This window comes from Calonectris borealis, chromosome 1 (genome assembly GCF_964195595.1).
Source record: "Calonectris borealis chromosome 1, bCalBor7.hap1.2, whole genome shotgun sequence".
NCBI classification, from domain to species: Eukaryota; Metazoa; Chordata; class Aves; order Procellariiformes; family Procellariidae; genus Calonectris; species Calonectris borealis.
In genome coordinates, this window is record NC_134312.1 from 52940376 (window position 1) to 52958343 (window position 17968).

General features: G+C 39.9%; 1 protein-coding gene across 2 annotated transcripts in view; it reads right to left on the minus strand.

The window, feature by feature from the left end:
• The window catches only part of ANKS1B (ankyrin repeat and sterile alpha motif domain containing 1B), a 449770-nt gene that overhangs the window by 43406 nt on the left and 388396 nt on the right, over positions 1-17968 (minus strand). For both annotated transcript variants that reach the window (XM_075151688.1, XM_075151680.1), the window contains exons 18-19: positions 10751-10858; positions 5335-5514 (exon numbers count right to left, since the gene is read on the minus strand). In XM_075151688.1, coding sequence (XP_075007789.1) covers positions 5335-5514; positions 10751-10858 — 288 coding nt within the window. The remainder of the gene's footprint in view (positions 1-5334; positions 5515-10750; positions 10859-17968) is intronic.

A 17968-nucleotide genomic window follows, 5' to 3' on the forward strand; every position in this document is an offset into this window, starting at 1 on the left:
CTACACCATGCAATAAAAATAGATTCAGTTAAGCATTTTTCTTTTGATGTTAAATCGAAGGTCTTCATAGTTCAGTCATCCTTCCATATTAAAAATAAAATGCACCTAAAATATGAACGTTAGAGCATTTTGTTTGGATTTTACATACTTGTCTTTAAAATGGCTGGCTGTTCATCCTCACAACATACACTATTTTACGCTTATAAAAAATAGAAGTAAGAAACCTTAGAAATAACAACAGAATGAAATAATCTAGACAACCATATTTTTGTATTTATTGCTTCTTATATCTGCTAGTAAATATTGCTTCTTATATCTACTAGTAAAGAATTCTGTTATTTCACCAGTAATTTCAACCATTGATAAAACCTATTCTTCATTGCTTCTTAGATAATCCCATTTTACACACCAATATTCTCCTGGGCATATTTTCCTTCATTCACCATAATCTTTAAATCCTTCCAAAGCAGAGAAGGAGACAGGAAAACAAACAGGAAACAAGCAAATAAAAAAAGTCATACTGTGGTTAAAAGTTAAAAAATTAAAGGTGGGTCTTATGAGACAAGAGTTTTATTTTTGGCTCCTTCAAACTTTCAGTGTCATCTTAGCCATCCTGCAACATCCCTGTACCTCAATTTTCTTAGCTGTAAAATGGAAAACATGATTTTAAACCACATAGTCCCACAGTGCACTGGAAATATGAATGCACTAGTATCTGTTAAGTATTTGGAAGATAATATTGAGTTGAAGGTATTATTTCAGAAAGTAGCAAAAGTATTTCACAATTTTCCTATAAACCTGCTTTCGCTAATTCTGTCTCTTGTTTTCATTACACTTTTCCTCTATTGTAGGTAAAGAATCTCCGGTACTAACTCCATTTAAATGACTGTCTCCTGCATATCAATCCTAATCCTGCAATGAATTATTGTATCTCACAAAATAATGTTACAAGGCTTTACTTCAAACTTACAACCCAGTCATTACAATGACCTTACATTTAAGTTATCTTGTGTTTTAGGGGGGGAAAAAAAAAGAAAAGTAAGAGCTCTCAGACCATGGGACTGAGGAACCCAGAAAGGTTTTTAAAATTAGGTCTGCGTTCAGCATCTCTGGGAAAGAACTTCTCCTGCCAGCCTTTGAGAATAATTTTTCCAACTCTCTGAGATCTTAAAGGATTCTCCTCCTTCCATCACAGCCCACTGGGGTGCTCCGCATATGGGCCATGACTAGGTTTATCCTACAAGAAAGCTTACTCTGACTCATTACCAGTTTTTTCTCCCAGAGGCAGAGACAGCCGGGAGCTTTCCCCAGAGCCCTAAAGAGGCGCCCGCCCGCCCACCGCCTCCCGAAATGACAGACCTCTCCCATCTCGGGGTGCACCACAAGTTCAGCCCTGTGGGGAGAGCGTGCGTCAGCATCGGGGCGATGCCTGACCCAGCTCTGCTTCTGCAAGGAGCGGGGTGGGCTCCCCGCACCTCCCTGCCCGCCTGCTGCGGGGAGGATGCTTTCGGCCCTCGCTCCCGGCTCGGGGCAGGGAGCAGCGCTCTGAACACAACGGTGAGAGGTCTTAGGGACCGTGGTGGCTAAAAGCACCGCCTGTCACTGGCTGGAGCAATAAATAGCAACAGCCTCGGGGCTGGCAGTCTGGGATATGCTTGCAGCTAGTACCTAAAGCTTCTCTGTTGCCTGGAGAATTACAAATCCCAAAAACCTGACATTTTAATTGGTGTATTTTAATGAACTTAGCTATGCTTCCTTTTAACCTCCAAAGCTCCTCCCCGCAAATATGTATTTCCCCCCCACCACGATTTCAGGGGTGAATGAAGAGCCCAATCCCTTCAATGGGACTCCTCCTATTGATTTTGGTTCCAAAGTCCTTAGGCTTTGCCTGTATGATTTCAGTTCTATTTTAAAGGTTTAGGCGATCTTAAGAGTAACCTCAGCTATTTTAAACTATGTTAATTTGATCATATTAATCTACAGTTTGCAGGCTCTGAATTCAACATCCACAGTCAAACATGACTCAGAGTACTCGATCCTATCCAGATTTTTTTTTTTCCTTTTTTTTTGGGAAACAAACCATCTCACAACCTTCTATATGACCTTTTTGGCAGTTGTGATTTATCCAACCAGACATCAAAGACTTTCAAAGTTGGATGACCAACCGGAGAATTGGATGATCAAACCTATTCCAGTGGGGAATCTAAATTGGTTAGACTCATGTTTATATTAGGATTTTCCCCTTTTAGGTCGCAAACAGTCTGCTAGGGAACTGTGCATGAAGGTACATGCTGGCCTTGAGACAAAACCACCCATATTAAGTAAATTTAAATCAGTACTTCCTCCAGGAGACAAAGTGTTGTATTACTTACAAGCAGATTTGATTATGGTTTAGAGATTTGTTTGAAACCATTTAGCCGATCAAAGGAAAACAGTTTTAAACTGTGGTGCTCATTGTTTTAACAAACACAGGTTGATAACTGATGCAAAGATCAACGTGCTTGATGACTCCCATGTAAAAGTTTAGTAAAAACACAGGCCATAGTAAAGATGGAAACATCAGATCTCACCATTTTCTCAAAACATCTTCAGATTTTAGGTTTTAAATTGAGGCTAAAAATAGTCTTATCCTAACATTTCTGAAATAAAACTAAGTTCATGAAAGTAATACCATGAATAAGCTCTCAATACCATGTTGGCCTCTCTCTTCAAGGTCATAAAAATACCATTAATCTCATTGTCAAGAACACACCTAAAACCTAAAAAATCACAGCATCAAAGATGTCTTTATGCACATCTGTCTACTATAGCATCCAGTAAACATGCAGACTCATACAGCAGCATGCAAACAGCCTAGCAAAGAAAGGGTTAAGACAAAGAATATCCTCAAAGCAATTCCAATAATCCCTCTACATCATTCTGTTTTTGAGAAATATTCTAGCTGGAAAGCTGGACTGGTATCAGCTCAGAAGTTGTTGTTGATCTTGCAAACTGCAAGGAGGAAGTTGCTAGATTAAAAAAAAAAAAAAAAACAAAAAACAACACGGAGCAGAAGGCTCATGTTAAGAATCAGTTGGATTGTCTTTATTTTCCAGAAACAATTATTTTACCTTTAATTTCGAAGAGGCTTTGGGGGAAAAGATTGAAGGAAATATAGTTCATTTTAGCAAAGCACATATTGCAAAAAATAAATTTAAAAATCTATTTTTGGGCTAGAATGGTTGAAGAAATCCCTGATTAGCCTCTTAATGGGGTGAGTCCAATTTAGTGAGAATGATCACCAGAGAGAGTCATTGACTTTCCCATTAAAGTCAAAGGGAATTTTACATACATCAGGAGTGCAGAATTTGGGGGCAGAGCTGAGAAAGATTCCAAACAGATTGGAGTTCAGGGACTAACACGAAACACTGTTTTATGGATTTCATCTGAATCCATTTTCCCCTTTGGAGTCCCAAAGGATGACTGCTATATTCCATGGTGAAAGTTAAGAGAGAAGGCACTGAAGTCATTCATTCAGTGGGTACACACTCCTACAAAAAAAAATATCCCAGCACTTAATTAGTTTTAAAGTGGTTTGGAGTGGTGTAAGTACTAACTGCTCAGTTTTCTCTTTGGATATGCAACAAATCACTGTCTTTGTGGAAAAGCAATTTTTAACAGCCCAAAGAAAATCTCCAGGTGCCATGTATGAGAGTGCGTCATACCTCTTAAGAATATCAGGACTTCAAATAGGAAAAGAAAAGAGTGACAAGGAGACAGGAAGGATTGTTAGTACGTTTTTTGGGATTGTTTTGTTTGGTTTTTTTCCCTTCAGTGTTAGTGACTAAAAGAGGAAGTGAGAATAGGGATTTGTGAACCAAGTGATAAAATGAACTAAGTAGATGAACCAGTCTACTCAGCCATGAACAAGTGTATATTTCACGCTCAAACTCCGAAATTTCATGACCTTCAAAGAAATATCTTCACGTTAAGAACTGGGCTTTTGCTTGCTGGACTTCAGCTCAACCTTGTTCTTGCCACAAAAGCCCAGCAGACTTTGGTTTGAAAACAAGCTCATTCACCAGGCAACTTTCCCCTTAATTCTGTACAATAAGATTATACAGCAGAAAATTAGGAGATTGAAAAGAGATAAGGAAACAGCCCCACCCAACCAAATGCAATTTCGCTTCCCTAGAAATGTCCTCTGAACAAATGGAATTCAATTTGTTTCTGTGTTCCCAGGTAACAGCAGCACCTTGTTTTGCTTGTTTATTTAATTACTTCTTCTTGTTCATGCAATTAGCAGAGAGACTGCAGCCTTTTGTTCATTACGTTAACCATAACACAGTTATTTGCATAGCTGTTTCCATTTTGAGGCTGAATTTTGGATAGAGGCTCTATTTTGGGCTGTGGCAGGCAGAGAACCGCTGGGAAGCCTCACGCAGGGCAGCATGCAGCAACCTGCTCCTTCGTGGAGTGAGTTGCTCCAGGAACCGCGCTGGCTGCCCATCTGCTTCTGATGATGGCAAATCAAAGCCCTAATTCCAACATGCGTTGCAAAGCACCGCACGGCTTAAGACCTGGCTGTTTTTCATCGTACGTACCACCAAAAAACAGCGGAGTTCGTCCTGAAGCATTTTTGCCAACAGGCTGTCCAAGCTTAACTTTACTGCCTTTTAGAATGGTACAAGACACCACTCTGGTCAACGTATGCTTGATTTAAAATTATGAGTAGCCTTATTGTGATTGGGTAAAAAGAATTTAGAAATGGAGGCTACTTTAGGCTTTCTTTCACGAACAGTTTGATTCAACATCCAATTGAGTCTAGCGCTGTTGCAATGCTGAAATGAGTTGTTGCACAGTTAAATCTTTTTTTAAACACTCAAGATATATCCCCAGATCACAAAGTTTAGCACAATGCTGACCCTCTCCATTAATAAATGCAGCAATCACCACCCCCCAAGTCCTCTGAGTTCCTCGCAGTGAACTGATGTCAGCTTATTTTTACCTAGGTTGCTCAGAAATTGAGGAATCTGCACCTTCTTACAGAAGCGAGAGGCAGAGTCAGTGCCGGCAGGAGTCTGCATGCTCTGGTGTGCAGGAGGCACCTTCATCTCAGCCTCCAGGCACCTCAATACCCCCAAAACTACCTCTCAGGAGAAACCGCACGCCAACTTACGCTATTTGAAATGTAGAGAACTGGAACAGACAGTTTGGAAAAATTGTCAATTTTACAATTGTAAAATTGTAGTTTACAATTCAGCCTTCATATATGATCCACAGCTACGGTTAGGATTAGTTCTGTAACCAATTGCAGCAAGGCGCAGCCTTTTAATGGCATCGTTTTAACCCTACCTGTGCCATCTGCCTCTCCAGCTTTGACCGGGGAATATCATCAAAATAGTTTTCATTTCTTCTTCTCCTTGCATCGCCCTGCATGATAATGTGGGGAACGTCCAGGGAGCCACCAGTAGTGAAAGTGCTTTGGCTAAGTGATGGAGACAACTGAGGAGGAGTGTGGTTACCGCTGGGTTCCTGGACAGAGAGAAGAAAAATGCAGCATAAGAAGAACAGCATATTGCTGACTTCAAACCACACATTTAAAAGTGTATTTGAATTATTCATCCTAAAAAAATTAAGGAACAATTCCTGAAGTAGAGGTTACTGTGCATGAACTTTCGAGATTTGCTACCTAAGGTGCAGAGCCCATGTGGAAGGAAAAATAATTCACTATTTACAGGAACTAGTGGCAAATTCCCTCTCCAAAACCTTCTTGCGTAATATATACTCCCTTCTAGGACTGGTAGAGAGATAAAACATTCAGTTTCTTCTTGTCAAGGCCCAAATAAAACCATGATTTAAGACTAGCTATTTGTAAGATGAAATACTTTCTCACCACTTCTGAGCAACCACTCTGAGCAGTGAAAGTGATTTGAAAGTGATTTGAACTCTAGCAACATCTCTTGCTGGAAAAAAGAAATGCATGAACATTTACAAAATATAGACACTTTGCAATTTTTATATGTCTTGTAGAACATCCGTTTAACTTGAAGTACTGGATATCAGAAACAAGCTAAACAACAATTCCTAGAATGCATGAAAGCATCAGAGTACAAATATTTTACCAGGCTTTTCTTGCAATGTGTTCAACTGTGACCTTGTATCAGTCAGTGTGCAAATACCACAGCAAATTGATACATGAACTCTACCTAATAAACAGCTAAACATGTCCTCCTGATCACACATTTTACCAGAATCTGCCACCACCACATGGCTCACAGACAGCCACCGTATGCACGTTTGGAAACACTGATTCTCACGCACATCACATCACTTGTTCAAACACCAATTACAAACATTGGTGCCCAGCTCCACCATTCAACACTGTCCCGGAGACTGCAATCAGCAGGAGCAGAGCTACAGGGCACTGGCCAGCCAGCCTGCACACAGGCCACCCCAGCGCTGGCTGTAAAACACCGTCACAGCAACTGGATGGGGAAACGTGTTCCCCTCTCACGATGTAGGTTACTGGGCGCAATTCATCTGACACTAGAGACTTCTCTGATAGTAAGTTCTTTGGAGGCAGAACGTACCCAGGAGTGTGTTTGCACAGTGCAGACCTTGTCTAAATTACCTATTGCTGTAATACTGTATTTCATTACTGAACAACAAGAAAGGACCTGAAGATATTAGAGGAAGCAAAGACCTGCTCCAGTGTGCACGGAGGGTAAAAAACCCTGCCTTTTTATTTAAAGGAAGAATTAAAGTGGATATTTCATGCACTATTACATTGAAGCAAACCTAATTCTGAAAAGCATCAAGGTACTTTACTCCATGCTGTTAAGAAACAAGATCTGGTGTAAGAAATCAGAGAGCTGTAATCTCTTCCAAATGGAAAAGAAAGTTGCAATTCTCTGTATGTGTTCAAGTGATAGTAACATCTGATGTTAATATTTGAAATGTAGGAGTCTACGTGACATTATTCCTTGCAATCACAATAACAGATTAGTATTTTCCATGTTGGTTGACTAAAATCAGGACTATATAACTGTTTAGCAGCTTTTAATTAACTGGGATTTTTTTTTGTTTTTTAGTTCTCTAGTTTTCCTATGATCTGAGACAAGCACTTGACATTTCCCAGGGCAAAGAAAGGAGTGTTTTCCTCTTAGGGATAGTCTTTTTCCCTCCTTCACGAAATCCACCTACATTTGGCCCAGTTAAAAGCTTCTGAAAAGCTGTAATCTGCGCACAGTCAGAAGGTTTGGTGAGGCATAACGTCTAAAGGCTACCCCCGGTTCTTCCACGGGCCCAATTCTGACTAGATGGTGCAGACACCTCTGCCCTGAAAATAACCTGAGTACAGGGGCACACAACAATATCCCTTCTAATGACTGCTACCTGCCCCTCCAGCCAGGTACGTAACCTCTCTCTGATCCGAATCACGATTCACCCACTGTTAGTAGACTGCTAGGGCCATCAGCGCATCGAGGTGACGGATGACCGTGCAATGGATATGCAGATTCCAGCTCTCATTGAGCTTTTCCTGTTTTATCAAACTGCATATAAAGAGGAAATTCACTCAGAAATCTGTATCAGAAGATTGCTGGCAAGGCAATACAGACAAGAATTACAAAGTCAAGAAATAAAAGAATTACGGTGCCTCTGCATTATGGAACAGTCTGTAATTGTATGATTTTATGCTATTTTCTCAAAGTCGTCCTTCACAGCACAGATGGATCCTCAACTGTGCAGCATGTTGTCATATACTCAGCACTGTGTTATCATTAGTTATCGTGTAGTCAGTATTTTGTTCTCACCTTGTTTCGTGGCCCCAAACCCCTTCCCTAAACTCTATTAAAATCCTGCTCTGAAGATCGGATGACTAATATTGTCATTTTAATGATGCTCGTAAGTGCTTTACAAATGTCGATCAATTTATTTTCACCACACCCTGTGACTTCTGGCATTTTATAATCACCACTTCAGTGTGGGGGACCTGAGACACACAGACAAAGGTTAAAAAATATCAGTCACTTCGGATGCCCAATTACAGTATCTATTGCCTGATTTTCCAAGTGCTTGTATTCAAAACTCCACTTCTATTGATCTAATTTGCAGCACTGTGTGCTCAGCACTTGTATAAATCAGACTCCAGACTCCAGTCAAATATGCAGAATGTCAGTAACAGACAATTAGTGACTGTTTATGAGGCAATTACCTAAATAACTTACCAAGTGTTACCCAAGGGCTTTGTGGCAAAAGCAGGTGTAAATCTGTATTTTCATAGCTACAGCTATTCCTTTAATCATGAGTCTCTCTCCCATTCTTCCTTCATTCCTCTTCCTCACTCCATAAGCACATTCTCATCTTCTTTACGCTCTGCAGACCAGGCATGGATGCCCGCGCAAGTGCTATCCTGTACTCAGTACCATGCTACTGTTAGTCACCAGGTATTCCTATCATGTTTCCACCCTGTTGTGAATGCATGGATACAATGCCCTGCGGGGATGCCTGATCATGTATTTCACTATCATAACCTGCTTCATCCCCACCTCTCAGTCCTGCTGGTCACGTAATGCTGGAACCACACAGGTCAGGGCTGGAAGGGAGCTTAAGGCTGCCTAGGTGCACCTCATACCCCACAGATGTTTGTCTAACCAGTTCCTAAAAAAAGGAATCCTCTCTAGTGAATTCACTCTTGTCTTAAATTATCATTACTATTGTAATGCTGCTTCTTCAGATTTTCAGTCTCAATTGTCATTCCTTCAGTTTAAATTCCAGCTTCCAGTGCCAACTGGGTGAGGATGGGGTTCAATGATTAACATGGAAACTGGTCCTGTAATTAAAGACTATAATGCACTCAAGGAAGGAAAGCCAGATTGCATAGGTAACCTGAGATCCAGCATTTTCTAGCTTTCGAGTACATGACTTTGAAATCAAAATAACTTTTCCTTAGTAGACAGTTATTGTGGCAATAATATGTTTTGTGGATATTTTTATGTTTGTTGTTTTTCCTCAATGTTTAACTATTTTTTACTTTGAAATATTTTAAAAGCTAATACAAAAAGAGTTGAAAAAGATGAAGAGTGTTAGCCACGCTTAGGTTGACCTTGGGACCTTAAAGGTAGACTCTTTAAACTATCTTTTCTAATAGACATAAATCGATCTTCTAGTAGCCACAGATACTTTATTTAAACCAATTTTCAAGCTAAAAATTATTGCAAACTACAGACTAAATACTATGTCCTCGTTTCGTGTGAAATGGCATCATAGCAGTTGATGGGAAAGAAAACATTAGTCCAAACTCATCTCTTCCTCTTTAGGATTGTCTGTGAAGACTCCAATACCACGAGGTGATAAATGACATTTAGCACTTGCCTGCATCAGTAGCTCTAGCTGTGGAGCACCAGTCTACTTTTTATCATTTTGACTACAGATGGGGGACATCCAGTTTTCTCTTCACTATTAACTGAGAATATACAGTCCTAACCAATAACACAGGCTGTGGAAACTTTCCCACCTCCTGAAGAGGAACTAATTCCCCGGTCCAGAGCACTGAAATTATTGAGCAAAAATGTGCGACTTCCAAATGATTCCTCTTTCCTGGGAGTGTTCTAACACCTGCCATGCATGAGGAAATCATTCACATAATATATCAAATATAAAACACAAGAAAAATATGCGCACATTTGTGCAACGTGCCTTAGAGCAGGATGTTATAGATTTGTGAGACCTTTTTCAACATGGCATTAGGAATAGGCTAAATTTGGGGGGTGGATCTAAAATGTCTATATGTGGCATTTGAGAATATGCAGGGTGAAAACAGGCTGGTCACAGAAATTGTAAGTGTATGTAAAAATAAGCCCTCATTCTGTCTTTCTCTATTTCTCTTTACACCAGGAAATATAAATTGGGAGCACCGACACTCTCTGACATTCAGAAATTCAGTCCCGAATGAGATTCCAGTCAGAAATGCAGCCCCATGAAAATAATCAGATCCAATCAAATGCAAATGGTGTGACCTAAAATATCAAAATAAAAAGTGTTGCTATGAAGTCTCTTGGAGAGAACACATAGGAATGGGTCATCAGACCACAACTCAATAAGGGTAACAGACGGCAAGGAAGCAAGGGCATTGGATCGGAGAAACCGAGTGAAGGTGGTGTAAGGAGAGGAGATTAAATCTGGTCAAGTGTGGAGAAACCCCAGGGACATTGCCACAAGGTTTCTGAAAGAACGAATACAAATGAAAATTAAAAATGTGACAAACTTTTGATACACACAAACATCTTAATGGCATTTGTATCTCAACAATTTCAAGTGGCTCTCTTTAAAGAAAGCATAAAGCATAGGTCTGAAAAGTGCAAGCATTTGAAAACATGAAAAGAAAATGGTAACTCTCTTTCCGCAATATCGATCGCCTGGGCTGGGATTCCTGTGGGCAAATGTAGATGTGCAGCTTGTACACACCTGCTCCTGAGCTAGTTTCTTGAGCAAAGAAGATAAGCTGGTACTTCTAAGATACTACTTATCTCATCCTAAGGTTGACATCTGAAACAGGGCAGATGAATCACCCTGTAAAAATGCCAATTTATCTCTGCTGGCTATACGGGGAGGTGTAACTGAGCAGGTCAGCCTAAGACGTCTACACTGTAAACTTCTGAAGTGAGGTAAGTCGAACCCCACTCAAAGCGGCCGTTGTTTTCATGTCAATGTGATGAAATGCTTGCTGACTTTTCGAGAATGCGAACAAAGTTTCATGGAGACTCACCCTGAGGGTTATTGACCGAGGTGGTTTCTGAGGAGGATCTTCGTGAAGCCTGTCTCCCAAAGACGCCAGAACGCGCTTCCGGTGGCCAATCAAGCTAATTTTTAAGACCTGAAATAATAACAAAAATACCTCGTTAGAAAGAACACATTGCAATCATTAAATGAAGATCCATTCAGAGTGAAGCCATTTTCTCTTTAAACCTTTTAACAAGTTAGTTCACTACACAGGCTAAGCAGACAGAGAGCAGTGCGAGGCAAACAATCAGCAGAGAAAATGAGAGGCAAGAGCAAACAGAGGAAAAACCCTGTAAAACGAAGGAATAAACCAAAGCAGGTATAGATGTGGAAAACTGGGGGGAAAAAAAAAGAAAAGGCTCAAAAATGAGTAAGGAGGAAAGGAAAATGAAACAGGAAGAGAAGGCAGCAGAGCGGGAGCAAAAACAAGGGAAGGAGAGGAGGAGACTGGAGAAGGAACTGTAGAGGTGCAGGCAAACAGTGAGTGATGAGGATTCAAGGGATTCATGGGAATGGGAGGGATGAGGAAGAGAGTGAGGAACAGCCAGCGAACGCTCAGAGAGGGCAAGATGGGAGAAAAGGAACCGCACAATGAATAAACGTTATCACTTTTAAATCTATTCACCATGCTTTTCACGTTCTCTGAATGACATGTACAGTTTGCGTTATCAGGTAGAATCATCCTTGCGTAAGAAACACAGGACAGACAAACTTTGTCCTGGAGGTCTATTACTTTTATCAGATGCAATGAAAAAAAATCTCTGTTGCACACAAACATGACCATCAGTGGACAGGTTCAAATACCTTGTGCTTGTCCAAACTCCAAGAACACTTCCAAAAAAGTGTTCCAAATTCACTGCAACTGTTCCCCACTTATATCTCTCTACCACATACAAAACCACCACTGCTCTCAGGAAAACAGAGAGGGCAGAAGCAGAAAGTTGGAAACTTAAGCATTAGTGGAAAAAAAAATTTCGTATTTCAATGCTACTCTTGCATGGCTACAATGGCTTCAAAGTGTAAAGCAGCCCTAATTGCAGAAGCATGCCTCTGCTCTGCAAACAGCAGTGTCTTCACGTACCTCTTCCAGACTGTATATATGGTTTCATACACCAGAGCTGCCTCCATTCCCTCCCAGAAGACAGTACTTCCCACTATATTTAGGACCACCGTGTGTCAACACCCTTCAGTTGAGAGAAATTTCTCACTCAACCTAGAAAAAGTAATAGTCCCCCCAAAACCCTGAAAATGCTACCTCTTAAGTGAACAACTACCTCAGTTTAAGCAGTACTACTAAGAGCCACCATTCATGAGCACAAACAAACAAAAAAACCCCAAACCCCAACAACTCTCCTACGGCTTCTCTTAGATGCAGTATCTCAGGACACGGTACAGCAACACGCCATCGTTATCCCGGTGGGTGAACTCTGGCCTATCCAAGGGCACGTGAAGTCGTTCCTCTGTTGGATGTCTCTGTTCTACCTGATATTGCTGAACATCAAGAACATCTTGTTTGCCCGCACCTACACAGCGATGGGCTATGACAAGAAACAGACCGAGGCCTTCCTCCGAGAGGCAGCTCACAGGGTTGTTGCAGACCCTGCAGCTCAACAGCAGACCCAAGCCCAGAGCCCCACACGCCCGCTGTGTGCTCTCCTATGCGTCTAACTCTGGAGAAGCACAAGTGAAGCCGAGATAGCGCAGCACACACAGAAATGCCAGAGGCATGCAGGAGACTTAGTTACATAGTCAGTTTACAGTGACCAGTTTATCTCCGTATTTAACTATATGAAACACGTGAAGAACTACAGCTGCTTTAAGCATTACTCAGGTAATGCACTTCAGTGAACTTGCTTCTTTCATAATGCTTCCCCATCATCAAGAGCATTTACCCAGAGATTTTTAAGTCAAGCTACAGTTCTTGGGTTGTTTCGAGGTCTGCAGCGCTCTGACTGCATTATTAGCTGTAACAAACCACACAAAGCAATTCTCTTTGACTTCACAGAGCTGTTGAACGAGAGAAAAGGACATGAGTCTTGACGGACTCTGCACATAAGAGATCAGCAGACGGGTTTAAATGGTTATACTATTTCAACAACTGTGCTCAATTTGAAAGCAATACAGATCTTTGAACACCATAAGCGCTGCTAAGCTTATTCCACATTTCGTTTTTCTATTAAAATGGCGGTCACCCCAAATCTGAAGTGGTAGGGATTTAAAGATGCAGCCTACATAAACATATGGTCCTCAGCCAATAAGCAGATGTAGTGCAGTCTCATTTGCACCACATACTCTGTTAACTGAAGACAGCTGTGTTCTTCTGGAAATGGACTCCCTAGTAATTTTCTTACTTGGAAAACCTGTTACTCAACTTACAAATATAAAATACTGTTTCCTGAAACGCTTCTATATTTGAGGTATGAGAGTTTAACAAACACCCTGAAATTCTGAAAACTTGTTCTGTGATGGATTATCCTTGACAGCATTTATCAAAAATGTCAAGTATCACAAATACAGGTCAACGGTGTGCAATGGTAAAGTTGCCTAAAGCAGTATCTTAGTAGAAATATCTTAATGTTGTGCATCAAATAACCTCTAAAAGTCTTGCACTTAGCCCACAAGTTAGTTCCCCATGACTATTTTCTATATACCAGGTAAGAGTGAACATAGTAACACTGAACTATAGGGACAGTCAATACAATGCACCTAAGTGCTGTGCAGTGAAGCATTTTGTCAAATGGATTGCAGCCTACTTCATATACGACAAAGAAATGAGCCTTGCAGCGTGGCTGCAGGAATCAGCTACAACATGTCATGAACCTGTTAAGAGTAGTTTAAGGCCCTCCACCACCTGCTATTTTGTTACTGGGACAAAAAAAAAGCGTGTACATGACATGCCTCTTTCCACACCGACAGTAGCATACCTGAGACAAAAATAATGCAACTCCATCTCATATATTTTCTTATATTTGATGTTGTAACACAACTGAAGGAGAATGGGGCAAGTCATTTGTCCAAAGAAATGATACATGCACACAAATTTAGTCCTATTTTTACCTCCATATTCTCCAATGAGTAGCATACAAAATGAAATTCCACTAGGAAATGTAAGAAATCCACAAATGTAAGCAATGCAAAACTTCGCATTTAGATTTCTGACTTAGTTGACAGATGTTTTAAAAAACAAACACATGTAGCCCAGTAACTCCCTGATGACTGTGTATGGGCAGATGCTGGAATTAACAAGTTATTCCACCTAAAACCGAGCATTATTTCTGCAACATTCTTCTGCCTGATCTTTTCTTCTGATTGAATAATATGATCCAATATTGTATTTTTATAATTATTCTACATTTTTTAAAATGGGTATTATAAAGATTACTGAAATTTAAGACATCAATTCCCTTTCTTTTGGAATAATCTGAAAAGGTACTGTATGGGGTAAAATTAGTACCATAACAGTGCAAGCAGTCTGGACTAAACATGCAGTGGCAATCAGACACTAGGAACTAGCTACAAAGTGGAAAATTAGAGAGTGATCAGAATAGCACTAGTAATTCTCTAGTGGCAGCATCAGACACTTCAGAATTTAAGAAGAAAAAATGGTAAATACAAACCAACAAGGTGTGATCGTCCTATTTCTGCAAGTAAACAGCCCGAAACACTAGCTAAATTCAATTTTATTAATCATTCTACTGCTGGTCATATTGGAATAAACTCCAAGCTATCTGGAATTGTGGGTGAAGAATTCCTTGCCACAATGCCACCCCACAGGGCTAATCCTAAAACACGTCAGTGCCCAGAATACCCAGGCCAACCAGGACAGCTCACCTGATCATCATAACTGGTTTAACTGAAAATTTGAGAATGGATTAAATACACTTGCTATATAAATTTCGACAACTGTTCAAAATTTTACAGATCCTATCAACAGAACTGCTGTCAGTGATCAAGTTACAATCACAAAAAAAAAAAAAAGCCAAAAAACTCCTACCCCACATACTGACCATGATTACATGGTGTAATAATTGGCACATTTTCAAAGATAAATATGCCTGAGTCATTAAACTTTCATAAAAACAACTACTGTCACTACACTGCACAGCTGATAAGTGACCCCATGCCCCAGTGCCCCAGCTGCGCTAAAGCCTGTTGTGGGACGCTGCGGATGCAGGAGCCCTGATTACCAAGCAGGCTCGTTAATCTTACCCTCCACACAGGCGAGGCCCTCTGGGATTGGCCCTAGACCCAAAGTAACTGGGAGCTGTGGAAACAGGCATGCTCTGCATCTCTCCCACCCCTTCTCCTCTCTTGCGTTCAGGACCACAAAATGTGCAGGCAGAAGAAAGCAAGAGCTGCACCACACAGCTGCGATATTGATTGCCCGGTGGCTTACCAATACCAGACGAATCCAGTCCAAACCATATTAAACTTTTATGGTATTTTTTTTACATAGGGATACATGATGATCTTTCTCATCCTGACTGCAACTGCTGATTCCTTCCAGTCCTAAATTGTCACAAACCCTTGCCATTTTTAACAGTGCAGGGCTTTTCCTGTAGAGCCCTGTCCGCCCAGCAAAGCGCAGGCGTGTGAAAACGGAGAGGCTCCAAAGCGCCTGCAGATCAGAGACTCGCTGCAACTCTGCTAGGTGCAAGACTTCCCTGGTTTCTACAAGTGCAGTGGAAGCAATTGTTTATTATGCCTAGGAAGAGACTTGGAAGAGACTTATGATTTCATATCATAATACTATGAAATATGCTCCATTATCCCCCTGAATTAATTACCCAACTGGAAACAGATGTTGTCTTGGTGACAGCATTTCACAAAGACAGATGGCTGCCTAGTAAGTCCTGTTTCTATACGTTACCATGAGGAACTGACATTTGTTTGATGTTTTCCTCCCCTTCAAATATATAATTCAGTTGCAGATCTCCATTTTACTGGTACTGAGAAGTCAGAGGCCAAAAGTCTTCTCCAAGTAAAGGTAATTTTGAGGTTGTTACACTCCTCTGAGCGGCACTGCTGCAGATTAGCTTGCTGCCAGAGCAGCGGCGTTACAACGCTGTTCAGCCGTTGCCATCCCAGGTCAGATTCAGGCAGGTGAGGATTTATTATTTCTTCCAGAAGTTCTCAGGACAGCCTTTGGTACTACCGGGTATGCTGAAATTTTTGCCCTGACTTCACCAGACAAGCCATTTTTGTCATTAAACTGCTTTCCAAATTCTCATTAGTTTAAGAATTGGCTATCTGAAAATATCAGGTGCTAGTACTTTCGGCTCCACTAAAGATAAAAAAAAAGTAATTGTAATTTTATGCTTGTAATCCATAACCCTTAATATTTCAGTGGAAAAACATTAATTCAATTCTTCATTAATAAAAATCAGGAAAATACAATGAAACAAGACCTGACCAATACCGAGACCTGGCCACTTCCTCTCCTGAGGATGTGTCTCAGGCTACGTGCTGAACCGTTTTTTAAAAACAATTTTTTAATTAACAATAAGTTAAATCCATGTTTTTAATTAACAATAAGTTAAATTAAACAATAAGTTAAATTAACAATAAGTTAAATCCATTACAAAATCATTACAATGATTTTGTAATGACAAATATTACATATGAGCATTTTTATTACATGAGGCTCAAAAAAACATAAATCAGAAATCCTAAGGTCTATTATACACACAAACACAAAGATTATTACAATAATGATTACCTATTCTAAGAGGCAAAGCCGAAAATACTATTTATGTGAAAAATAGCAAGCACTAAGCAGGTCTGTACATAAAGAGAAAACATTCCCTCTGTTTTCACAAGCAGTAAGTGGAAAAAATATTGGACAGTCTGAAAGGTGGGATAAACTCCCAAATTGAGTCCTAGAGGATAGACTTCTTAGACTGTTCCCTCTGCTAGTGACTTGCATTTCCACCTGTCTGTTGAGCTAACGACAGGTCCAGTCACTGGTTCAGATCAGATCTGGAAAACGTGTGGTCACAGAGACCAGGAGTATTCTTGGCCAACCCCCTTGAGGTCTTCAATGTTAATCATATAGCACTACGAGAGAGCAATTGCAATACCAGTATGTTATCCCACAATATTTTGCAGGATTACTTACACAGGAGATAAATTATAATTAAAGTTACTGGTACTACAACACATTTCATAATGAGCTAATCATTTATTTATCTATTTTTAATATGCAATTATCAGCAAAGCACATTAATCTGTACACAAGCGTGAAATATAGCTAGTGTAACAAGAAATATGAGATAAAATACAAATCTCCATAGAAAATTTTAACAGCTCTAGAATTGATCTTTTTTCTGATCTTCATTCAATTTCATCACGGACTTAATTCCAAGCAAAAGGAAGAAAACCACATTCAAGCCCCTTTAAAGAATGGGACATTTGTCTACTACATAAATAGCCGCTTTCTTTTTTTTTTTTTTTTTTTTTTTTTTTTTTTTACACACTCAAGCTTTCTAATAACACACAGTAATGAATGTTTTCATAATACCAGAAGAAGCAAACAGCCATTCACTGCTTGGAGTAAAAATGCAGATTACTCTGGCTCACAGTTTTAACTAACGCAGTCATTAAAAGGTAAGCTCTGTAATATGAGAATAATATCAGTTAATTATACAGATATTAATATATCAGAATTGAAAATTGATTGTTTATTTCTGTACCTTGCAATTATATACTCTGATAAAAATGGCAGTAAAAATAATGAAAAAAACTAAGATGGTGTTAAATATCTCCTTCTAATACTACAATTTAATGGAGGTCCTTCTATGCATTTTGTTTTTTTTTAATCATCATCATCTTGTAGATACACAATGACTACAGAAAGAATGGCTTCAACATACAGAAAGAAAAGCCAAATACTGGAGAGGAGAACCTGGACCATGCATCAGAACAAATGTTGTTAAGAGATGTGATTTAGCACACATTAAGTTTCCTAGTATATTTGCAAGTTACCAGCTGTATGCATGAAGATCTAATTATTATTGTATTAAACTATTTTCAGCTTAATAAAATTATTTTTCTGTATTGTAAAACATTCACATTAAAAGCATCGGCTCCACCCTTGAATATCTAGTTCAAGCCAAATCGATGCACAGAGGCTACCTATGGCTTGCGTTCAGGCTGTTCTACGGAGCGGTTCGCACAGAACACCACACACAGCAGTCCAGAATAC